Raw genomic sequence first — 25,050 nt, forward strand, 5'->3', positions numbered from 1 at the left:
TCTGATATCCGATTCAAAGCTACTGAGTTAACTATGAACCATGAAAAGACTGTCAAGATAAACTTCAGTCAATCAAATAGTAACACTGCATTATCATCTGTTAAACTACTAGGGATATACGTTGACTTGCAGTCAACTTGGGACACACATACAGCTTATGTGTGTCGAAAGTTATCACAAGTTATCTACTTACTACCCAAACTACACACAAGATTTATTACTTCATTCATACTACACCTTCTTTCACTGTCATCTGCATTGTGGCATTCTTTTATTGGGTAAGGTGTAACTCCCTAGGAGCCAAAAAGTTTTCACTCGACAGTAAAAAGCAATTAGACGTCTTTATGGAATCAATGACAACAAGACCTCATGTACACCTTACTTTAAAGACTTAAAAAATTCTCACAGTCCCATTTCTTTACATATATTGTTGCCTATTAAACAGAACACTTAAACCACTACACTATAAGGGAATCTGTTCATCAACACAATACTCGATAAACAAATATGATTGATATACCCACAACCAGGCTTAAGAAAACCTAATCTAGCTACGACTACACGGGCAACAATTAATCAAACTTTACCTGCACAGACTCAATTGGTTTCACTGGATATTTTCAAAACTAAAACCAAAGTTTGGATGAAGGAAAATACTTTCTATAGTACAGAAGAATTTCAGAATAGTTGTAAAGATGACCTAATTTATTGATAAATTAAGGCTTACTGTTGTGTATAGATATGGGTGTAGAGGCACCTGTAAGCTAATAGGGTACAACACTGCTATATTTTTTATCATGTAATATTTTGTTATATGAAACATAATGTACAAATAGCTATAACTCCTCTAACGACATCGATTGCATGTTAATGCTGACAAATTAAGACTTACTGTTATGTACAGATATGGATGCAGAGGCAGTTATAAGCTAATAGGATAAAACACTGCTATATTTTTACCATGTAATATTTTGTTATGTAAAACAATTACAAATAGCTGTCATTCTTCTGACAACATTGATTGCATGTTAATGCTGAAAGATGGATAAAATAAATAACAGAGTTGTTCACATGATATTCATTGGACTATTGCCTGTAAACATGTGCCACATCAGTGCTCTTGGAAGAGAGCTGTGGTGGTGACATCGCTTTGTTCTAGTTCCCGTGTAGTGATTTGCAAAGATGGAGAATAATTAAGGACTTCGTACAGAAAGGTATGAAAGCAAAGGACATTCATGCTCATTTCCAGAATACACTTGGGGAGTTTGCTCCTTCATAGTCAACTGTTGTCAAGTGGATAAATGAATTTAAATTTTGTTGGGATAGCTTAGATGGTGATTCGCCAAGTGGTCAGCCATGACGTGTCACTGCTCCAGAAATAATTGCAAAAGTGCACGAAACAGTCATGTGTTATAGCCAATTGAAAGTGCATGAAATTGCTCACATTTGCCAGATGTCATCTGAAAGGCTACATCACATTTTAACTGAAGAATTAGAAATGAAAAAATCATCTGCAAGATGGGTGCCATGACTCTTGATGCTGGATCAAAAACGCATAAGAATGGACATACTGGAACAATGTTTGGCCCGTTTTAGCAGAAATGAACAAGATTTTTTGCGCCAGTTTGTGACCACAGATGAAACTTGGGTGCACTGCTATACCCCAGAGATAAAACACAGTCGAAGGCAGTGGAAACATGCTGATTCTCTGCCACCAAAGAAATCAAAGACAATTACTTCAGCAGGAAAGGTCATGGCATCAGTGTTCTGGGATGCGAAGGGGATTCTGTTTGTACATTATCTCCCCGCTGGCAAACAATTGCTGGAGAATACTATGCTAACCTCCTGGATAAACTGCAACAAAAGATACGCCAAATAAGGCCAGGTTTGTCAAGGAAGAAAGTCATCTTCATTAAGACAATGCGCGCCCACACACGTGCCATCGCCACGGCAAAATTACACGAACTAAGGTGTGAATTGTTGCCTCACCCTTATTATTCACCTGATTTGTCTCCGTCAGTATTCCATCTCTTCCCAAAACTGAAAATTTTTCTTGGTGCACGAAGATTGACTTTAAGAAGAATTGATAACTGGAGCTGACAATTATTTTGCAGGCCTGGAGGTAACTCATTTTCGAGATAAGATCAAAGCACTGGAACATCGTTTGACCATGCGCATTAATCAACAAGGAGACTACATTGAAAACTAAAAAATGTTTCAGTGATGTAAGTACTTTTTTCTATTCCATTCCGAAAACTTTTCAGACTACCCTCGTATATCGACAGTCTCATACATTCCAAACACCAACACAAATAGTCGGTTTATTGCCAGTTTCCTAGTGATTTTTGAAATGTCGATGCAATGTTAACTGTCTCTTCCGCCCTGTGTGGTCTTAAGTGTTCAAACCTCTCTTAAATTCTGATTCTAATAGTGGATCCCTTATCTCTTTCTTATCAACTCTCATTGCTTTTTCTTCTATGATGTCATCATATAAATCTTCCACCTCCTAGAGGCCTTCAGCGTACTCCTTCCACCTATTCACTCTCTCCTTTGCTTTTAACGGAGGAAACCCCAATGCACTTGTAATGTTATAGCCCTTGCTTTTAGTTTCACCAAAAGTTACGAGTTTTATTGTACGCTGAGTCTGTCCTGAAAATTATTTCTTTTCGATATCTTCACATTTTTTTCATGCAGTCATTTCGCCTTAGCTGCCCAGCACTTCCTATTTATTTCATTCCTTAGTGACTTCCCATAAGTTACCTCAACGTTTTTGTACTTCCTTCTTTCGTTGATCTAGCAAGGGTGCCGACTTTCCAAAATTTCTGTGGGTGCATACCAGGGGCAGAATGTAGTATATGTTTTCTTGAGAGCCTCATTATTTTTTAAAATGATTACCTTGCATTTATAATCTTTTATAAACACTGCCTGTGTTATGAAGAATTGTGATTTGATAAAGTAAAATATACCAGTACTACAAGCATACACTGCCGGCCGCGGTGGTCTCGCCGTTCTAGGCGCGCAGTCCAGAACCGCGCGACTGCTAGGTCGCAGGTTCGAATCCTGCCTCGGGCATGGATGTGTGTGATGTCCTTAGGTTAGTTAGGTTTAAGTAGTTCTAAGTTCTAGGGGACTGATGACCACAGCTGTTAAGTCCCATAGTGCTCAGAGCCATTTGAACCATTTGAACAAGCCTACACTGAGCTGCTCTTGCTCAGTCAGTAGCACAGCTGACTTTCAAGCAACAAAAATGAGATCAAACTCTGGTTCAAATGTATTTGGACGAATTAGACACAGGCCCACCTGCAAAAATAAACTTCCATACACCGCAATTTCCAAAATATGAAATCGACCAACTGGCAAAAAAATATGGGCATACAATCGTTAGGCTGCCACCATACTTCTGTCACTTCAACCCTATAGAGTTGATATAGGCCTAAATTAGAGGTTGCGTTGCCAGGAACAACCAAAAATTTACGCTCTCCGCAGTAGAAGCACGTACTAAAGAAGCTATTACTCATGTTACCTCTGAAGACTGGAAGAAAGCCGTCAAACACACACGCAACATTATGGATAGAGCATGGCAGTATGAAGGTGCTTTGGAGACTTCAGTGGAAGAGATGATTTTCTCTCTAAATGACAATAGTTACAGCGAAACTTCAAGTGTCTGTAATAGCGACGAGAATGATGTCAATGGGGTTTTACCATTATTCACATAGAGATGCAACACAAACGGATTCAGCTACACGTTTCGAGTGCGCAGTTTGCACTTGTAAGTACTGGCATAAAAAAATGAATTCACACTAAGTTTTGAAATTTGAATATGACGGCGTTATCAAATATTAATTCCAAAGAAAGTACATTTCTTGAATTCAATCTGTGCATACATATTACAGTATACAAAATAATGTCTGCAATACATTGATCGTTTTTGTATTGTTTTTCTTTCTCAGAATAGATGTTGTCCAATTTAAGATACCAAACAAACATTATTTTATTTTTTGTTGTGCTGGAAATAAGGATGCATATAAGAAGTATATCAGGTGTTTACAGATATAGACATCTGTTGCCTATCGCTACTGTACGCGAGCAGACGATTGCTCTTCATATTATTTACAATCGTGTATCTCGCATTAGAGATCTTCGACACAGTTAAGGTTTGAAACAGCTGAAAATTTGATGTTTTCTTGACATTTCATTCGCATGTCGAAAATTTGATAAAGTCATCGAAAAGTTGTTTCTTGAAAACTATCGTTTTATTGTCTACATAAACATTTTAAAAAAACTAAAAATGAAACCATCGCATTGTGAATCTATTTCGCAACGAGCTACCATCGGCTCCACATTTAAAGATCTAATACTTAGAGTGTGTGAGCGAGTTGAATGAAACATGAGATTACGCACAAGTTCCGTGCGGGTCTTAGTAACTCTGTCCCGGGCTCACCTGTGCTGCTTCCGAACTGTCAATCCTAAAGTAATTCTGAATGCACTATAGCTATTAATGTGTTAACAGCCCTTCAGTCTACAATATAAGCTACTGTGTCCTCCAAAGTCATTGTCTCAACAAACAAAACAACAACAGTCCAGATTATTTCAAAACGATTTCACTGAGATCAAAAATGTCGCTGTTGTTACGTTACAAAAAATTACTATTTAGTTAGTCTGTAACAATCGGCTTCCATATATCTCAGAGCATTCTTTATTATTGCCCATTTATGGCAAGCTGATATTTTAAAACAGTTGTTGATGAATAGAGTCAGCTTTTGTAACATGCCACTTGCAAGGAAACATGAAATCAAGCTGAAAAGATGGAACTCCAATCATGGTACAGTGCAACTGTTATTCTTGGGAGTGCGTCCATCTTGGCCAGAGAAAGGCTTGGTTGCATTTGCGCAATGACATCTCAGACACAGACATGTTTTAGAGGGCAGGAATTTTCACTTCCATATCAGCATTTTAATAGTTCATTACGTTTTGAGAGAGGCAAATGAGAAATATTTATGTTATTTCGTTTTTATCAAACTAAAAGTTTTGTGGATGTGGCGCACCCACAAGATTATGTATGCAGATGCCCAAGCCCAGGTGCACCCATGTGGTCAGCACACATGCAATCAACTAAAGTGTTTATTCTGTTACTCATGGTTTCTTTGCAGTTGCCTTTCTTGTACCTATGCTCTTCTTTCCAACTTCAGTGACCACATGTTTTGTAGATGTCCATTCCTCTTCAACTGAACTGTCTATTGGGCTCTCCATTATCTTGGTGTCTATAACCACAGAGGTATGAAAGCATGTGTCTTCATTCCTTAATACTTTCATATCTCACTTCTTTGCACGTTGATTCTCTCTAACTAGTCTCTTGAACTTCAGCCTCTTATCATTATTAATAAATAGTGATCAGGATTTGTATCTGTCCTGGGTATGCCTCACAATCCAGTAGCTTATTTTGATATCTTTGCCTGACCAAGACACATTCTATGTGGAATCTTTCTGCCTCTCCTGGCCTTTTCCCGAGTATTCACTGTCACAAGCTAAAAATGTATATCAGAATTCAATTAGCTTTTATCCTCTCTTGTTTCTACTGCCAAGCCTATATTCTCCTATAATACTTCCTTCTACTCCTTCCCCTACTACTGCTTTCCAATCTCCCATGACTATTAGATTCTTATCTCCATTTACATGCTGAATTACCCATTCTTTACCTTCATACTCATTTTATATCCCTTCATCGTCTGCTTGCAACATCAGTATATATACATGAATTGTTGTTGGTGGTGTAAGTTTATGTCGATTCTGATAACAACCACCCTGTCACTGAACAGTGAACGATAACCCACCTCCTGGCCAACCTTCCTATTCATAATGAATTCCATTCCCGTTATACAATTTTCTGATGCTGTTAATATTGTCCTGTACTCATCTGATGTAAGATCCTTGTCTTCTTCGATTTCACTTCACAAACCCCACTATATCTAGATTGAGCCAGACTTTTTTTTTTACCAAGCAAGATGGCGCAGTCTTTAGCACACTGGACTCACATTCGGGAGGAACACGGTTCAATCCTGTGTCCAGCCATCCTGATTTCCCTAAATCACTCCAGGTAAATGCCAGGATGTTTCCTTCGAAAGGGCACAGCCTACTTCCTTCCCCATCCTTCCGTAATCCGATTAGATCGATGACCTTGCTGTTTGGTCTCCTCCCCCAAACAACCTAACCCAGACTTCTTAGCTTCCTTACCATTTAAAACTTCTGACATGCTGACGTTCCAAGCTTGAGCTCTTAGATTGTTATCAAATTGTTGCTTATTCCCTGTTTTTCTCAAGGTCAACTCCTTCATGGCATTCTCATTCCCCCTTCCCTCCCCCCCCCCCTCCAAAGATCCAAATGGAGGACTCATCCAGAATCTTTTTCCAATGGAGAGAGAATAAATACATTTATTTATTTGCTGGCCTCTTGTCCTATGGGTACACATTGTGTATCTTCAATGCAGCAGTTTCCATTGCCTTCTGCATCCTCATGCATTTGATCAAAGCTGTTTCTTCTGCCTTTTAGGTGCAGTTTCCTATCCCAAGGTTTAAAGAGTCACTGAACCTGTCTCCATGTCCATCCTCTTTGACAAGGCTTTTCACAGATTGGGGGTGACTTCTTATTCTGGAAGCCTTTGGCTACCATTTCTGATGATTTTGTTCAAAATATAAGCAATTGTGGGGTTTAAAACTAGGACTAACGATGTTTTGATAGCTAGTCAAAGATATTACCCCTAGACCACAGGTCTCTCTTCAAACCAACAGCTTATTTCCTGGAATCAGTAAAGCCATTTACTTTTGTCCAAAAAGGTGTCCAGTTTCAGTAACTTGCAGGTAGCCATAAGAGGCTTAACTACTAATAAATTGCAGTTTAAGAGGTGTCTAAAGGATTTGTTGGCGGCCAACTGCTTCTGATTCATTGATGAATTTCTTAGTAGATAAAACTGATGTGTATATGTTACTAATAATATCAAATAAGGCTTGTATTACATCAGCTGTAGGCAACTTGCAGTTCAGACAACAGTCGCAATAGAACAAGCAAGAGTCCACTTCATTGTACAACATACATATTTAGTTTACTTTTATACAAGTGCTAAACTATCTCCGTACACCAGCAGATGTGATAGTCATATGGTTTGTGAGTGTTGTAACTAATGCAGTGAGTGTTAAAATATACACAGCATAAATTGACAGTGCACTGGGTACTCTAACCTGTTGCTGATTTCCAGAATATGACAGAGAACTGTGTGGTTGCTATCAAAGTTTCATATTAATGTAGTTGAAAATGTGTCAAAGCGCTTCCAAAACTGTTAAGAAATTATGGCATGTTGTAGTTACCAGTGATAGCTTATATCAATTACATAAGTGGTTTCTACCCAATGTATCATGTAGCTATTGCAAGGGAACATTGTTTGATGATCTCCATTGAAATTGGGCCCACAGCTGTGTTGAATTATTTATGATTTACTATTGCATGAAGCTGTCACACTCTTCATTATTTTTTATGCAACTGCACTACTTTTATCTTAGCCCTTAATCAAATGTATTACCAAAACATTTGTTGATGGCACATAGTCATAATCAAATTCATATCCCTAGCATCATTAGTAAAGGTGAATTGTACAATGAACAGAGAAAAAGGACAACTGCTGGTTGCTTTAGATCATTTAAAGGAGCATTGTTACTTCAGACACATCTATTTTTATTGTTACAGAAGATGAACTGTGCCAGCCAAAGAATGGAGGCTCTGGGAAGTGCCTGCATATCAGTTTATGTCCATCAGCTATCCACAAGGTGTACCAAGGAATTGTGCCAGACATATGTGGCTTCCAAGGCAGGGTAGCCATAGTGTGTTGTGAAGATTCTGCTGCCTCTAAACAACTAATCACAGGAGATCAACCATCCAGGTAGAAAACCTTAACTTACAACTGTTTTTACATGTTGTACCTCACTGTTGTTAAAACATTGGATTCTAGTAAATAGTAGTATAACTGAGTGACAGGTGACACATTTAAGTAAATCATGTGTGACACTCTTGGTGGATGTGCATATCTTGCATTAAAAATATATCATGGCTGCAGGAAGATACAATTGCACTAACTGTTCCTCAACAGTGGTGACAAGTTATAATGAGTACTGTAAGCATGATTGACAAACAAGTGCCATACATCAAAAAGGCAGCTCTGACCAAATATTGCTGTTTACTTGATACAACATGATGGTTAGGTATCTCTTGTACCATAATGCTCACATTGCAACATACTTACTGTCTATTGTGAATATAAATGCTTTCTCAGAGTACAAAATCACCAAGTCTACATTATTTCTCATTAAATCTTCATTGATTGAGAAGACCCTTAGTTAGGAGTAGGAGCTAGAAATGTGCAGCATATTTAAGCTGATATTAGAAAGTCTAGGAATGTTCAGTGTGTTGGGAAGAAGAAAGTGCTCCTGTTAGACCGTAGGCGTGACTGAGGTTCAGGTCGTCAGATACAGGAAAGCTTAAGATCAGTATACAAGGGCACCAGCACTTTCAAATGATATTCGGGAGTAAGTCAAGTGATAGAGGACTTAAGGTTTTTACATAAGGATTTTTTGAAGGAAGACCATATATTGATAGTGAGTGGGCTGGAAAATCAAATAATACACATACTGTGTCGTAAAGGAAAAGCAATCATTCGGAAAGTAACATGGAGCATTTTGCAGATTAAACAATCCATCATCAAAACAATCATTCAATAAAAAATAACATACAACAATTGGAAATTGAGCTCCTGTCTTTGAACTGCACAGTAGTTAGTGAGTTTGTGTCACTGAGCACTGGCATAAAGACGCAGAAATACAACATATAGTGTTATCATTCTAAGAAAAGACTGTAGCACTATTTAAAAGGATGGAAGACCATGCATTTATGCCAGAAAAAGAAAACCAAATCAAGGCGTACTGTAAGTGGAGATTTAAAATATCAGCTGGGGAATTAAAACGGCTTAATATCACCAAGAAATTAATGGCGGCAAATAGTAATGGTAAAGTTCTTAGCTTACGTAAAAACCCGTGTTATCACGGAGAAAAGTGTAAAAAATGTGGAAAAGTACTGAAAACCGGAATCACGTGCAAGGAATGTAATAACTCGTATCATTTTCGATGTGCAAAAGTGGAATCATCTGTGAAAGAAAATAATGAATTTATAACATGCTGGAACTGTAGTCAGTGCTGCGTTAAGAACTCAGATAACAATCATAAAGCAAAAATTTGTGACTGCAGGTGTGAGTTATCTGGACTAGTCGGCGATATGGTAAGTGAAATCCAGAGCCTAAATGCTGAAGATACTCTCTTAAATAAGAAAGTGTGTGAATTTGAACAACAGCGCCTGATGAACGAATGTAGGTCTAAACTAAAAACCAAGGAAAGCTTTCCCGCCGTCATTACTCAAAACAGGTTTCAAATTCTCGATGAAATAGTGGAACAAGAACGAGTTCAGTCCGTGCAAACCAGGTGTAATCCTTCAACCTAAAAAAGAAAAAAAAGCTGTCACTGTTAAGTTCAGAAAACACAAAATCCCAAACTCGTGTGCAAAACGTGAAACTGAACGTAAATAAACCGTCCAAGGAAATGGAATGTGTGAAAGTATATGCAAGAAATCGTCCCTACTAGAGAAAAACAGAAGAACCGACGACAATCAGAAACACAAGCAGGACCGGATTCTATTACATGGAGGCAGCCATGGACGTGAAATAGCACAAAACATCGAAAATATGCAAGACAACTTTGCAGCTGTAGGCCACATCCAGCCTAAAGCCCCTCTTTCTGCTGTGGTGAAACCGTGCATGCAGGATTGTGACTCCTTCTCATCCAATGACTGTGTCGTTATTATGGGAGGTTCATATGATGTAGCAAGAAATCAAGCAAATGATGCAAATAGACATATGAAAATGGTACTGGGTAAGTTAAATGGCACTAAAACAATTGTTGTCAACATTCCACAGAGGCATGATCTTATGAAACACTCAATTGTGAACTGGGAAGTTCATAAAACAAATGATAATATTAAAGCGCTATGTAATAAATTTCAGAATGTGTCTCTAGTAAATGTCAGCTATCTAGAAAGGGAAGTGCACACATCTCATGGTCTGCACATGAACAAAAGAGGCAAAAAGATTGTTAGTACCAAAATTATTGAGGAAGTCAGGCGACATTGTTCACAAAGTGATGAAAAGAAGTCCATTGCCATGGAGTGGTACAACCCACGTCAACAAAATCTGCCGTAACACCAGCCACCGCCAGCAAGGCAGGGAAATTTGTAAAGCCTGCTGGCCTCATTGCTAGTCCAAATTTATCCTCTAAGGTCCAGCATGTAAATCTCAGCCTTAAAATCATACACCAGAATCTTGGTAGCCTTAGAAATAAGCATAACGATCTAGATGTAATTTCACTGATTGACAAACCCGATATATTAGTTGTAACTGAACATTGGTACAATGAAGCTCTGATTAGCATTAGTCAACCACTGTGTATGAAATTCTGCACAGCCTTCAGTAGAAAAGACAAGACTCGGGGAGGTGTAGCAATATTGACCGTAAATGAAAGTAGTTTTAATGTTATTGATGTGAGTGCCTTCTGCTTGGAAGGAGTTTCAGAATTTGCTGCAATAAACCTAAAACGGGGTAGAGATAACATAACAGTTATCAGTGTTTACAGGCCACCTGCAGCAAATGCAGATACCTTTTTTGTAAATCTTTGTAACTTGTTGTATATATAGACACAACATTTTCTGGGCCAAATGATCATGTAAATATTATAGTTACAGGGGATATAAATATAGATTTATTAACAAATGATGTCAGCACTAAAAAGTTACTTCGCCTGTGTGATGAATTTAACCTGACCACACTCATTCGGGAACCCACTAGAGAAATTGGCAATAGTAAAACATGTCTTGACAACGTAATAACAAACATGACCCACCTATCCCACAGTGCATCTGTCTTAAACCTAGCCATCTCAGATCACCATGCAGTACAGCTTAAATTGGAGCTCCATGAGGCCCCCACTGTCACCACAAAGCAACAGTTTGTCACTAAAAGAATGATGTATAATGACAACATAGATAGACTAAACTGCATGCTAGCACAAATAAAATGGTTTGAAAATAATAGCTTTCATATGATAGCTTTGCTGCTGACTTCTATTACTGCTTTGATACCACATGCCCAGTTGTAATCACAAAAAAGAAACGAACAAAAAATATAAACAAAAATATTTGGGTAAATAGTAATGTCACTGAAGCGAGGGAACAATTAAAACTACTCCACAGTGCAATGCTGAATAATAGAGAGATTCCTGACTAAAGGAAGCCTTCAAAATATATCAAGCACACTATAAGGACTTACTCACACAGACCAGAAGCAACCATGTTTCAAATAAGCTTCAAAACTCACACAACGTAACTGCTGGCATCTGGGCAGTCATAAACAGTTTTAGAACCTACAATGACAAATCCTGTATGGACTTTACTATTAACCACAATGGCATCCTCATGAAAGACCTACTGGAAATCGTAAATATTTTTAATGAAAATTTTTCTTCTGTAGGGGAAGCCATAAATGACAAACATAAAAACATGCACTACAGTTTTAAAGGTAATACATGTGACCATATTATATATCTAGCCCCCACAAACTGTGCAGAAATAATGGGCATCATTAGCTCTCTAAAACCCTCTAATTCAGCTGGGCATGATGGCCTAAATACTAATGTTTTAAAAGCCTGTAGCCAAAATTTCTCTCTACCTCTGACTGTAGCAGTCAACAATATAATAGAATCAGGCACCTTTCCAGACAGACTAAAAATAGCACAGGTAACACCCATTTTTAGAAATGTGACAACAACAAAACTGAAAATACAGACCACTCTCAATCCTTCCTGTCTTTTCCAAAATTGTTGAGAAAGTTATATACAACAGCATTATAAACTTTCTTAACAAACACAACCTGATGTTTGAAAATCAAAATGGATTCCTAAAAGGTAAATCAACTAGCACTGCAGCTGCTCAACTAACTGAAGAGGTGTTAGGGGGTATCAAAAGCAAGGAACATGTGGCAGGTGTATACCTAGACCTGGAAAAAGCCTTTGATTGTGTGAATATTGACATCCTATTAGACAAGCTATGGAACATGGGAATTAGAAACGCTGCTTATGACCTAATAAAGTGTTCTATGAGCAATAGAAAACAGTTTGTTCTACTTAAAACGGAAAGTGGTGTCTACAAATCGAAGATCACTTCCATAAAATATGGCGTGCCCCAGGGACAGTGTTGGGCCCCCTTCTGTTCTAGATATATGTATTAGATATTAAATACTGTACTATAAATTCCAAAATTGTTCTGTATGCTGATAACACGGCCATTGTGTTTAAAAAGGAATCATGTAATGAACTAGAGGCCAAGTGTAATAATGTGATAAAAGAAATTGTTCAGTTTTTTAATGAAAGCCACTTAAATGTAAGCACTAGTAAAACAAGTTTGATGGAGTTTAACAATAGTAGTTCGAATATTGAAATTAAATTATACATTGGCAACGAATTGGTAAATAAAGAGTCTAGAGTAAAATTCCTTCGCGTAACAATCCAAAGCAACCTGACATGGGACACACGTATTGACTCCTTAACAACTAAATTGTCAAAAAATATATTTGCAATCAGTACTATTAGCAAGTTCTGTAGAGATACTACAGTCCTAAAGACTGCATACCAAGCTCTTTTCTCCTCTCACTTGATCTATGCTATTGAAATTTGGGGGGCAACAACGAAAGCTAATCTAGATAAGCTACCCATTCTTCAAAAAAGGGGTGGAGCAAAATATAAGGAATCCCGTCACAACTTGTTTCCAAAAACAGAGGTGTTAACTGTTATAAACACATACATTCTAAAAGGCATATTGCTTGTGAAAAGACTGCACCCAAACACTTATTTAGATTTCCACCAGTACAATACTAGAAATAAAGAAAGATGTTACATTGGCGGCCACAGAACAGCACTTTACGAAAAGAGGCCTCAGTATGCAGGTATAAAATTAGCTAATGCACTGCCTAGTACAGTCATGGCTCTTCCTACAATTAAACTGATACATCAGCTTAAGAAATTTTTAGTAAAACGCCCTTTCTACACATTAGAAGAGTACCATATTTATATGAAGAAAAACAAATGCTTTGTGAAATTATGTGAATAGAAATCAGTAAACATCTTATTGTAATTCTGTTGTAAATTAATGACATATTCAGAAGAATGTGTATTGTGTATTGTACAAATAACTTTAATCATTACTGTTTCTTTGTACATGTGCAGTGTACCATTCGATGTTGAATAAAGAGCTATTATTATTACAATTATTATTATAATAATAATTATTGTTATAAGTGTTCACAACTTTGAGTGCTGGTATGTAGCAAAATAAATACATAAGTAAACTGTTTATCAATTTGGTGACAACATACAACAAAATTATTTATTTATTAACACAGAAGGTTTGAATTAGCGCAACTTTTAATAATTTTGATGCACATCAGTATGTATCCATTGGTTTTAATGTGCGCGAATGTCTCCCATGTACCACAAGTGCCCCGTCTCGGTGAAACTGTTTGCCCTAGGGCTTTCACACCCTCTTCACGCTAGTTCATAGGCAAAGTACTGATGCTAAGCAGTGTTCGCATCGACCTTATGTCCATAATTATGTTGTATAGATGGAGATGATATTTTAACTACTGATGATGCCTTTGGCACAATTGTTTTATGAATCTCCATTGCAGGATGTGATTTTAGTAAGTGACTAAAAGTTTTTGCGCCTGTAATACTCTGGTAATTCTACAGTTACTTAAGCTATAATGTTTTTTCTTTCTCAGTTCCGATGCTAAGTTTTTGCTAATGAAGGTGTCTTCCTGTTCAGGTGTATTTTACTCCTGATGAAGGTATATTTAGATATACTGAAACCGTGGTTCATTTAAAATGAAGAATTTCAATAGTTGCTGTTTCAGCCATGTTTAAGATTTTGAAATGTACATCATTGTATTAAGTATAGACAAAAAATATTACAAGCAGCAGCACACACAAATAAACTCTCGTAAGTCTGAGAATACATTGACAATGAGTGATTAAGAGAAATTATACCGCATGTAACAGTATATCATTGTATTAAGTCTAGATAGACCAGATTAAACGGATGATTATCTCATGTATAGTAAGTTGTCAAGCAATTTACAATAAACAGTAATTGTTAGCCTTTCAGACATCTATTTTCATGGAAAAATTATTTCAGTTTTCAACTGTTGAAATGCACATAGACATAACGACTGTACCACTTGTAGGACCAAACGTCCTCATTTCTTTAAAAGTCAAACTGAGACTCCAGAACAACTGAACTGACATGAACATTTCAGATCGGGAAACCACAAGGACACATAAAGGGATTTGCCCACAATAACTGTCGAAGGCACCTTGTTCTTGTAGCTTTAAAGTCATCATCCCAAATTTTTCAGCATCTTCTCGTAGATACTGAGGGCCACCATGGCCACATGCCACTGTAGAATCAGATTTACATTGGCAAATTAAGTACCAGCAGGTTACTTCCAGAATACATACTATTCAACAACTAGTTGACAGATTTCTTGTTGGTCATCACCACATTTGACTTGATGTAGCAACATCAGATCAGACAGTGAATGAAATTGGGCACTGATAAGGAAAAATCCAACATAGGTCAAGGCATAGGGTAAAGTACTAGTGGTTAAATATTAATGGGTTAATACTAGGAGTAAAATGGTTGGTTCACCCACTCAAAAGGTAGGATAAATATATATTCCCTCATCAGATACATATTAATGAATCCACTAGTCTTCAACTGAAAGTAGATGTCGGCAAGAACCATAACTATACCATGAATACAAATCCTCAATGTTTAGGTTTTTTTATGCTCCACGGACTGTCAGGATCAGTAAATAATGCCCTGAAATATCTGAAACTAGCCTTTACAAATAGCTTCAGGTACATGAATATGTAACTTACTTCACCAAAAGAAATAACTTCCACAATAAAATCTTTAAAAACAAAGCATTCTAGTGGTTATGATGAAATATCAACAATGTTAATTAAGGCATGTTCTTGTGAGTTTAGTACAATTCTATGTTACTTGTGTAACCAGTCAATTATAACTGGGACATTTCCTGACTGGCTAAAATATGCAGATGTTAAGCCTCTGTTCAAGAAAGGGGATAAAGAGATATCATCAAACTACAGACTGATTTCACTTTTGCCAGAATTCTCAAAAATTTTAGGAAAATTAATGTACAAGCAGATTCTCAACCATCTGACCACAAATAACATATTATCAAGAACACGGTTTGGATTTCTGAAGGGTTCTGATATCGAAAAGGCTATTTACACCTACAGTGAAAATGTACGTAATTCATTAAATAACAAGTTACAAGCAGCAGGTATTTTCTGTGATTTGTCAAAGGCATTTGATTGTGTGAACCACAACATCCTTTTAAATAAATTAGAATTCTATGGTGTCACGGGCAGTGCTGCAAAATGGTTCAAGTCATACCCCACTAACAGGAAACAAAGGGTGTCAGTGCAAGGGACTAGTGAATTAAGTCATCAGTCATCATCAGAATGGGAAGAAATTACATGTGGTGTCCCACAAGGATCCATCTTAGGGCCATTGCTTTTTCTTGTGTGCATTCATGATCTCTCATCAGTTACACTTCCAGAAGCAGAGTTCGTTTTGTTTGCAGATGACACAAGTATTGCAATAAATAGTATGTTGAGTGTAGTTCTAGAAAGGTCTGCTAATGATATTTTCATGAATATTAATAAATGGTTTAAAGCCAACTCACTGACATTAAACTTCGAAAAGACTCACTATATGCAATTCAGAACCTGTAAGAGGTTTCCACCCAGCATATGCATAAAGTATGAAGAAGAGCAGATAGAAGAGGTTGACAGTCTTAAATTCCTGGGATTACAACTTGATAATAAATTCAGTTGGGAAAAGCACACCACAGAACTGCAGAAACGCCTTAACAAATCTGTATTTGCAATTCGAGTGTTAGCAGACATGATAAAGGTTGCATACTTCGCCTATTTTCATTCCATAATGTCATATGGTACAATATTTTGGGGTAACTCTTCAAGTCAAACAAAAGTTTTCAGAGTCCAAAAGCCTGTAATACATTTATTTTATTTATTTATTTATTTATTCATCTGTAGAACAATAAATATTGTATGGATGTCGTCAGATTACAACACATGAGCACACATTTACATTTACAATTAAACAGGTTTCTCATATTTTATGTAGTTTTTATAACTAGTCATACACATATTTATAATTACATAATATTTTGGTGATAATGTCATATGTTGCTAATAATCTACATCTATGTTAAATATTCTTTTACAGTATAACAACTTTTACTTACTAAAAAGGTTTTAAGCTTTTGTCTGAAAGTGAGGGGCTCATTTGTTTCTTTAATTTCTTGTGGTAATTTGTTGTACAGTTTTATCCCATTGTAAAATACACTTTTTTGCGTCTTTGCCTTGTTCTTTCTATCTAGGTGGAGGTGGTGACAAGCTCTTGTTTCATGGTCATGTATTAGGCTGTTTGTGTTGTACATGTTGAGATTTTTCTTAATGAACATTATGTTCTGAAAGATATACTCACAAGAAACAGTTAGAATTCCTAGCTTTCTAAATAATTCTAGACAGTGGGCCCTGTTGTTGCTATTTGTTATTATCCTTATGGCTCTTTTTTGTACTTTGAACACAGTTTGTATGTTACTGGCACTTGTTCCCCAAAACATTATCCCATAGCTGAGGACTGTGTGTAGATATCTGTAATATGTTATTTTAAGACAGGTGTTATTGCATACCGGTACAAGGATTCTAAGAGGATAGCATGCTGTGGATAATTTCTTTGCCAAAATGTTGACATGGTTTGTCCATTTCAGTTGGCTGTCTACATTCATCCCTAAGAATTTGGTACTTGTTACACATTCTAATTCATTATTATTAACTTTTATTCTAGTGGCATTGTGTTTTTTGTTCCTTTCTATCTAGGTGGAGGTGGTGACAAGCTCTTGTTTCATGGTCATGTATTAGGCTGTTTGTGTTGTACATGTTGAGATTTTTCTTAATGAACATTATGTTCTGAAAGATATACTCACAAGAAACAGTTAGAATTCCTAGCTTTCTAAATAATTCTAGACAGTGGGCCCTGTTGTTGCTATTTGTTATTATCCTTATGGCTCTTTTTTGTGCTTTGAACACAGTTTGTATGTTACTGGCACTTGTTCCCCAAAACATTATCCCATAGCTGAGGACTGTGTGTAGATATCCGTAATATGTTATTTTAAGACAGGTGTTATTGCATACCAGTGCAAGGATTCTAAGAGGATAGCATGCTGTGGATAATTTCTTTGCCAAAATGTTGACATGGTTTGTCCATTTCAGTTGGCTGTCTACATTCATCCCTAAGAATTTGGTACTTGTTACACATTTTAATTCATTATTATTAACTTTTATTCTAGTGGCATTGTGTTTTTTGTTCAAGTGGAAGGTAATATAGTTAGTTTTCTTTACATGTAGGGTTACTTTATTTTTTAATGACCAGTTGTGGACATCATTGAGAGCCTTGTTTGCTCTTTCTGACAGTTGTGTTGGATTTTCACCTGTTATTACTATGTTGCTGTCATCAGCAAAAAGTATTTTTTCGCCATGTCTGATACTTTGTGGGAAGTCGTTAATGTATATAAGAAACAATATTGGGCCTAATACACTTCCCTGTGGGACGCCTATATTCTCATTTTCTGGGTCAGACAGGTGTTTTATAAGGGAATTGTTTGAAAATTGTGATATCTCAACTCGTTGAACTCTGTTTTCCAAGTATGATTTGAACCACTTCTTTGTCACACCTCTTATTCCTATTTGCCCTAATTTATGAAGTAAGATTTTGTGGTCAACTGTATCAAAGGCCTTGGACAAGTCTAAAAAGATACCACTTACATTTTCACCTTCGTCCAGTGCTTCTAAGATTACTTTAGAGAACAGTGCTATAGCATATTGTGTGCCTTTTCCAGCCCTAAAACCAAATTGGTCATTGGAAAGAAGATTATATTTATTCAGGTAATTTAGCAGTCTCTTTTTGACTAGTATTTCTATTATTTTAGAAATGATAGACAGTATAGAGATCGGCCTGTAGTTCTCTACATTTTCCACATCTCCATTTTTAAGGATAGGTATAGCTTTTGCTTGTTTTAGGTACTCCGGAAAGTATCCAGATTCGAAAGATTCATTAATTATGTCTGTTAATGGGCCCTTTATGGAGTCTATACAATCTTTAATTACGCAGACTGGGATTTCATCAAGTCCTACTGAAGTTTTATTCTTTAGTTGGTGTACTACTAGTGCCACTTCCCTTTCTGTAGTTGGCAAGAGCACCATTGAGTTTGTTGGCTGGTTCTGAGTAGGTAAATCATACGTATCTGAAAATTTCTGCTGCAATTTTTTTGCAATACTACTGAAACATGAGTTTACAAAATCAGCTAATTTTTTAGGGTTACTTACTGGTACATCTTTGTTTTTAATATGTGAATTGAGGCCCTATTTAGCAGAGTTAGATGTTTCCTGTTTGACGATGTTCCAGGCTGCTTTGCTCCTGTTTTCAACTTCAAGTAATATTTTGTTGTTTGAAAGTTTTTTTGCGGCTAGCAACACCTTTCTGTAAATTTTCCTGTACTTTTTGTAGGATTGCAGAACTCCTGGGTTAGATTGATTATTTTTTATGGAGTTGAGATATCTAAGAGTTTCTGAGGATTTTTTGATACCTGTAGTCACCCACTGATTTCTCTTTGTAGTTTTAATTTGATAAAGAGTTTTGGGAAACATCTCTTCAAATCTGAGTTTAAAAATTGACATGAACTTGATAAATTTCTGATTTGCATTGGTTTCTGCATAGACTTCCCTCCAATCTTCATATTCTAGCTGGGATTTAAACTGATGCAGGGCTGATTTGGAAAACATTCTTTTGTATGTACAAAGTTTAGGAGGAGTTTCTACATGAATGTTAGTTTTTAAGATCTGGCAGAGGTGGTCTGCTAGGCCCAGGTTTTGGACAACAATATGACATTTTTTACTATCAATATCTGTAGCTACATGATCTATAGATGAGGAGGATTCTTTCGTTACTCTAGTTGGAGAATTAACAAGGGAGGATATTCCATAACAGCTTAGAATATTCACATATATGTTGCTAGCCTTATCAGGCTTCATCATATTAATGTTTAAGTCACCACAGATAATTACATTTGCTTTTGGTCCAGAAACCTTGTCTAAGCTTTGATTCAGTTTTGAGAAGAATATATCAATGTCTCCACTGGGAGAGCGGTACACACAAAATATGACTAATTTTTTTGCTATGCCAGGTCCTATTATTTCAACAGCGGAAAGTTCGAAATGTTTGTCCTCACCTAGATCTAAAAGATCATATCTTACTTTAAATGACATACCTTTTTTTACATAGATACATGAACCTCCACCATTCATTGAGATTCTGCTATAGTAACATGCAAGGTCAAATGAGGCTAATGCAATGTGTTCAATTTGCTTCCCTTTGCACCAGTGTTCAGTGATACACAAAATTTGGCTATCAAATTTTTCCAATTCTACTTCTAGCTGTTGTGCTTTGTTCTTTATGGCTTAAATGTTTTGGTGAAACACTGTTAGGCATTTGTTTTCACTTATCTTGGTGGTGCCTTTCCCTTTAGACCTGATGCTAAAAAATCCTTTAGATGAGCTGGTGGCATGGTTATTCTTCTGTTGATGACAGTGGAGGTGAGTCTGTTGTCGGTTTGACTTGGAAGTTGGTGTATCTGAAGGTATCTGCCTTATGTTAGTCTTGTAACTGAGGCCGGGTACCAAAAATCCTGCAGAGTTGAAAGTTTCCTGGTTCTTGTGCTTCTTCTGTTTGCTTCTGTTACTGCTGATGATGGTGAAGCTGGTGAAAAGTCTTTCACTGTTGAAGACTGAGGAGCGGCCAATACTGATGAAAGGTCATTGGCTGTTGGCACATCAGGCGTTTTTTTTCTTGTTAATGATGCAGTTGCGTAGTATGTAGCTGCTTTTGCTGAAGCTGCTTTGGAAACTTCTGTCCTAGTTGAATCATTTATCTCAGCTGTTTTTGAAGAAAGTGGAGATTCTAGTGCTGGACCTGTTGTCAGTGATTCAGTTTCATTTTCTTGTTGGAAATTTTCAGTTGCTGTGTTTGGTGGTGGAAGTGGTATGGTCGTGCTATTCTTGTCCTTAACTGCCTTCACTGCATTAAGGATTTCTCGACTAATGAATGATTTTCTGAGTTTATTTCTGTGAAGCCCATGCCTTGTAAAATGACTTCTCTCTGCGGATGGTACGTCCACATATGTGGCATTTGGGAGGCTTCGGCAGATTTTCTCAAATTTCCTATTAGTAACTGTGATTTCTTTGTTGACGCAGGATTCTTCTATAAGATCATGTCTTTGTGGGATACTGGCAATGAAGAACTTGACATCTGTAATTTTCTGTAATGTACTTCTTAGAGCTCTTGTGGCGAGTTTGCCCTCGTTCCTATAAACATCATTAGCACCTCCTATTATTAGATAGTTGTTTCCCAACTTCAAAGAATGTTCACAGTCTTTTAAAACTTCGCACAAAGGGGCACCCGGTTTCGTTATTCAACTAACCTTGAATATAGTTTGCATGTTACACAAAATGTCGGCTAAACCCTTTCCATGACTGTCTGAAAGTATGAAAATATCTTCTTTTTTCTTCTTACCTGTATTGGTAGATATCTTGTTTGCACGATAAGTATGTTCCATGTATTTTCTGGTATTTCCCTTCTTGTTATTACAGGACTTCGTAGGCCTACTGAAATGATTTGTGATCGCTGCATTTGATGAAAGTACTTCCTTTCTTTGGCTCTTTTCACATATTTCATGTTCATCACACGTTAAAAATTCAAACTTATTTGCTTGTGGGAGACGAAAGTTGTTTTCGTTACGATTAACACGACAAAACTTTTTAGGCCTAATAAAGTTACCGTTTTGTTTGTTTACAACCGTTTCATTACCCTTTGAATGGTCATCACTTCTTCCAGCTTCTGTACACTATCTATCACTGATTCAAGCTTCTCTACATATAGTTTAGCTAACATAAGATCATATTTTAATGAAGAAGTCGTGCATTCTTCTTCGCATTCCGTTTGTAAACACACGATATGACGATAGTTACAGTGCACATTTCCACAGTCACAGGTCATGTTTTTTTCCTCTACGACATTTAAACATTGACGATGGATCCATTTCTGTGACCATGAACATAATTTAACACCATATTTCACCTTCTTACTGCATTTTACACACACAGGATTTAAAAACTCGTAATTTTCCGCTGATCGGTTTATTAGTACATCTACACGCGCCGCCATCTTACTAATCAAACACTCTTAGGAGTCCTTTAATGTAAAAGACATATTATTTGTGGAGTAACTTCACGGATGTCCTGTAGAAACCTCTCCAAAGAACTGGGTATACTAACTACTGCCTCTCAGTATGTTTACTCCTTAATGAAATTTGTCCTAAATAATATCTCTCTTTATCCAACAAACAGCTCAGTTCATACATACAATACCAGGAACAAAAATGATCTGCACAATGACTTAAAAGCACTTACTTTAGTTCAAAAAGGAGTCCACTACTCAGGAACACTCATCTTCAATAATTTGCCAGCAAACATAAAAAAATTAGTTACAAATAAAGATCAGTTTAAAAGGAGCCTGAAAGACTTACTAGTGGCCATCTCCTTCTACTCCATTGACGAATTTTTTAATAGAAACAAATTATGTGTTGTATATATTCATCCTATTAGTATTGTTATTTCAGCATTTTTTTTAATTGACATGTTCCACATTCATGAGGATCTCCTGAACAAGGATCTATGAAACGAAAAACTAATCTAATCTAAACTGATTACTGAAGTAATACAAACATAATAAATTTCTTTCTGGTAAATATTCCTTTTCCAATTACATAGTAGATCTAATACATGCCAAGGACAAGGCCATGACAAAGTGTTTTCAAACTTGATAGTAAATCAACGTTTATCCAGTGACTTTCACGCAATAGGTATAGTAACAGAACCAACCAAATGAGAACATAAGTATAAGGCTACAAACAGTCTGACCTAATTTTAATCACATCTCAGTTGTAAAGTAATAGTATATTGCTTTAACAACACAGATATCGTAAGTAAACTTCACACCAACTCTAAACATTTTCTCAACTTTTCACAAAATCTCCAGCACAATGAGAGTACAACATCATCAACACAATGAAAGTATCATATCCAAGATGTAAATTAACACAACTACATTATAACTGTACAAACATGATAAGTAAGCATAATTGTTCAAACATGGTGCATTAAGTGCCTGTGTTTTCACATATTTTCGATAGAAGTTTACTAATCCAAAATAAGATTTTAAATCCTTTTTTATTTCTAGGTTTTTGGGAATTTTGCAATGGCCTCAATCTTTTCTCCACCAGGCAACATCCCCTTTTCATTTATGCAGTGCCCAAGAAATTTTAATTCTTTCATTGCAAACTTACATTTTTCTAATTTCATAATCATACCCCCCTGTCTCATTTTCTCTCCAAGTTCCTTTAAAATTTGAATATGTTCCTCCCAGGTCTTACTTGATACCAAAATGTCATCCACATAAATAATTAGCTTTTCTAAGAATTCTTTACCCAAAACAAAGTCCAATTCCCTAATAAATTCTGCTACAGATACATTTAAACCAAATGGCACAACACAATATTGAAAACATTTCCCATTAAACAAAAATGCATTGTATTTTCTAGAATCTTTTTCTAATTCAATCTGATGAAATCCAGAAGTCAAGTCAAGGCTAGTCACATATTTTACATTTTCAAACTTATTTAGGCCTAGTAGTTCATCTATACATTCAGGGTGGTCAGTTTCGCTCTCCAAATATTTATTCAGGTATCTAGAGTCAAGCACTAAACGAATACCCCCATCTTGTTTCAAAACTACCACTGATGGGTTATTGTAAGAACTATAACTTCTTTCTATTATTTTCCACCTTTCCATTTTCTGAAGTTCTCTTTCTACTTCCTTTTTCTTACAGACAGGGATAGCATACAGTTTTATCAAAAATGGGTCATGAGCTTTCAATTTTATTCTACATTGATACCCTTTTACTCTCCCTGGTTTTATATCAAATATGCCATTATAATCCCACAAAAATTTTCAAGTTCTCTCCTGTTCTCTGCATTAAAGCTTTCAGTTTCAGGTACCTTTTTAGCTACTAGTTTACTGTAATAATTAGCACTACCCTCATCAATACCAAATTCTTCCCCTTCCTCACAATAACCATTAATGTCAGTTTCTTGCAGCTATCTAATCTGACTACTTAGACCATGATCTTCCATTACAATACTCGTTTCCCCATGAATTCCACTTTTTGGCTCAACAAATGTTAGTTTGAGCAAAAGTTCCAGTATCAATTGGAACATCATTTCCAGTATCAATTGGAACATCACTTACAAAACCAGACTCAGCATCAAAACTGGCGGCATCTCCAACATCCACTGAATCATCAGCTTCAGAAACACCTTCAGCATCCACTGAAACAGCAGCTACAACTACAGATACAAGAAGTATGGTGACACGTCCAGGAGTAAGAAATACAAGGAGCAGGAAACGTGTCATTCTTAAGGATTTTTGGTACCCAGCCTCGGCAAGGAACAGCCGGTAACATTGGGAAACATGAGTACAAACTCCTCTCAATCTAATTTCAATAATTTAAAAATAATGAGCCTTAACATACAATGCATTAAAAATAAAATATTAGAACTTGAGATTGCAGTGAAGCTAGTATAGATTGTATTTGCATTCAAGAACATTGGTGCATGAGTTATGAACTAGAAAATATTTGCATTTCCCCATACAAATTAGTAAGCCATTTTTGCAGGAAGGAAACAAGACATGGTGGTGTTTGCATTTATGTAAAACCTGGAGTAAAGGTTAAAAATATGACTGTAACTGAATCCTTGAATGAAGAAAAACATTTTGAGGCTGCAGCAATACAGTTGAATATGCAAAAGAGTAAATTAATAATAATGTCAGTGTACAGATCACCATGTGGTGACCCTGAAATTTTTAGAAATAAGTTAGAGGCATTGCTCAAAATATTACATCATAAAAAATCAACAATAATTATAAGTGGAGATTTTAATGTCAACTTATTGACTGAAGGTGCATCCAAAGATCAGTTCCTGAATGTTTTACATAGCTTCAATTTGTATCCACATATAACTAACCCTACAAGAATAACAAACTCTTCAAAAAGTCTCATAGATAATATCTTCACAAATATAGATGCCATAGATATAGATAGAATAAATGTTTACCTAGGAATATCTGATCACAGGGCACTTATCCTTAAATTTCCCATAGCCCCTGTGACCAAAAATAGTTCATACTAAATGTACAAAAGAACCTTCTCCACAAATAGTTGCAGTCACTTCATAAATACACTGACTAACCAATCATGGGCAGAAGTACTGTTACAAACTAGCACAAACACTGCATATGTTTTTTCTTCCCTGTTTATGTTGAATTTTGAAATGTGTTTTCCTAAGAAACTTGTCAAAACAAACACATATGGGCATACACATGCTAACTCCTAGATCACAACAGGTATTAGAAATTCCTCCAGGACCATGAAAATGCTTAACTATAGACTGAAAAGTTGGACTGACCCCAAGTTTAAAGAATATGTAACAAATTACAAAAAAATATATAGAAAAGTAATTACAAAAGCAAAATTACTAAGTAATAAATCAAAAACTATTTGGGAAATTGTGAAAAGGGAAACAGGTAAGGGCCTCAAGGATCAGGAAATAGTACTCAAAAATAGTGAAAA

At 36.3% G+C, this 25,050-nt stretch overlaps 1 protein-coding gene across 1 annotated transcript in view; it reads left to right on the top strand.

Moving 5' to 3' along the window:
• The window catches only part of LOC124777028 (serine protease snake-like), a 215,150-nt gene that overhangs the window by 12,089 nt on the left and 178,011 nt on the right, over positions 1-25,050 (top strand). The window contains exon 2 of the mRNA XM_047252284.1: positions 7,735-7,927. Coding sequence (XP_047108240.1) covers positions 7,735-7,927 — 193 coding nt within the window. The remainder of the gene's footprint in view (positions 1-7,734; positions 7,928-25,050) is intronic.

This window comes from Schistocerca piceifrons, chromosome 2 (assembly GCF_021461385.2).
Source record: "Schistocerca piceifrons isolate TAMUIC-IGC-003096 chromosome 2, iqSchPice1.1, whole genome shotgun sequence".
NCBI lineage: Eukaryota > Metazoa > Arthropoda > Insecta > Orthoptera > Acrididae > Schistocerca > Schistocerca piceifrons.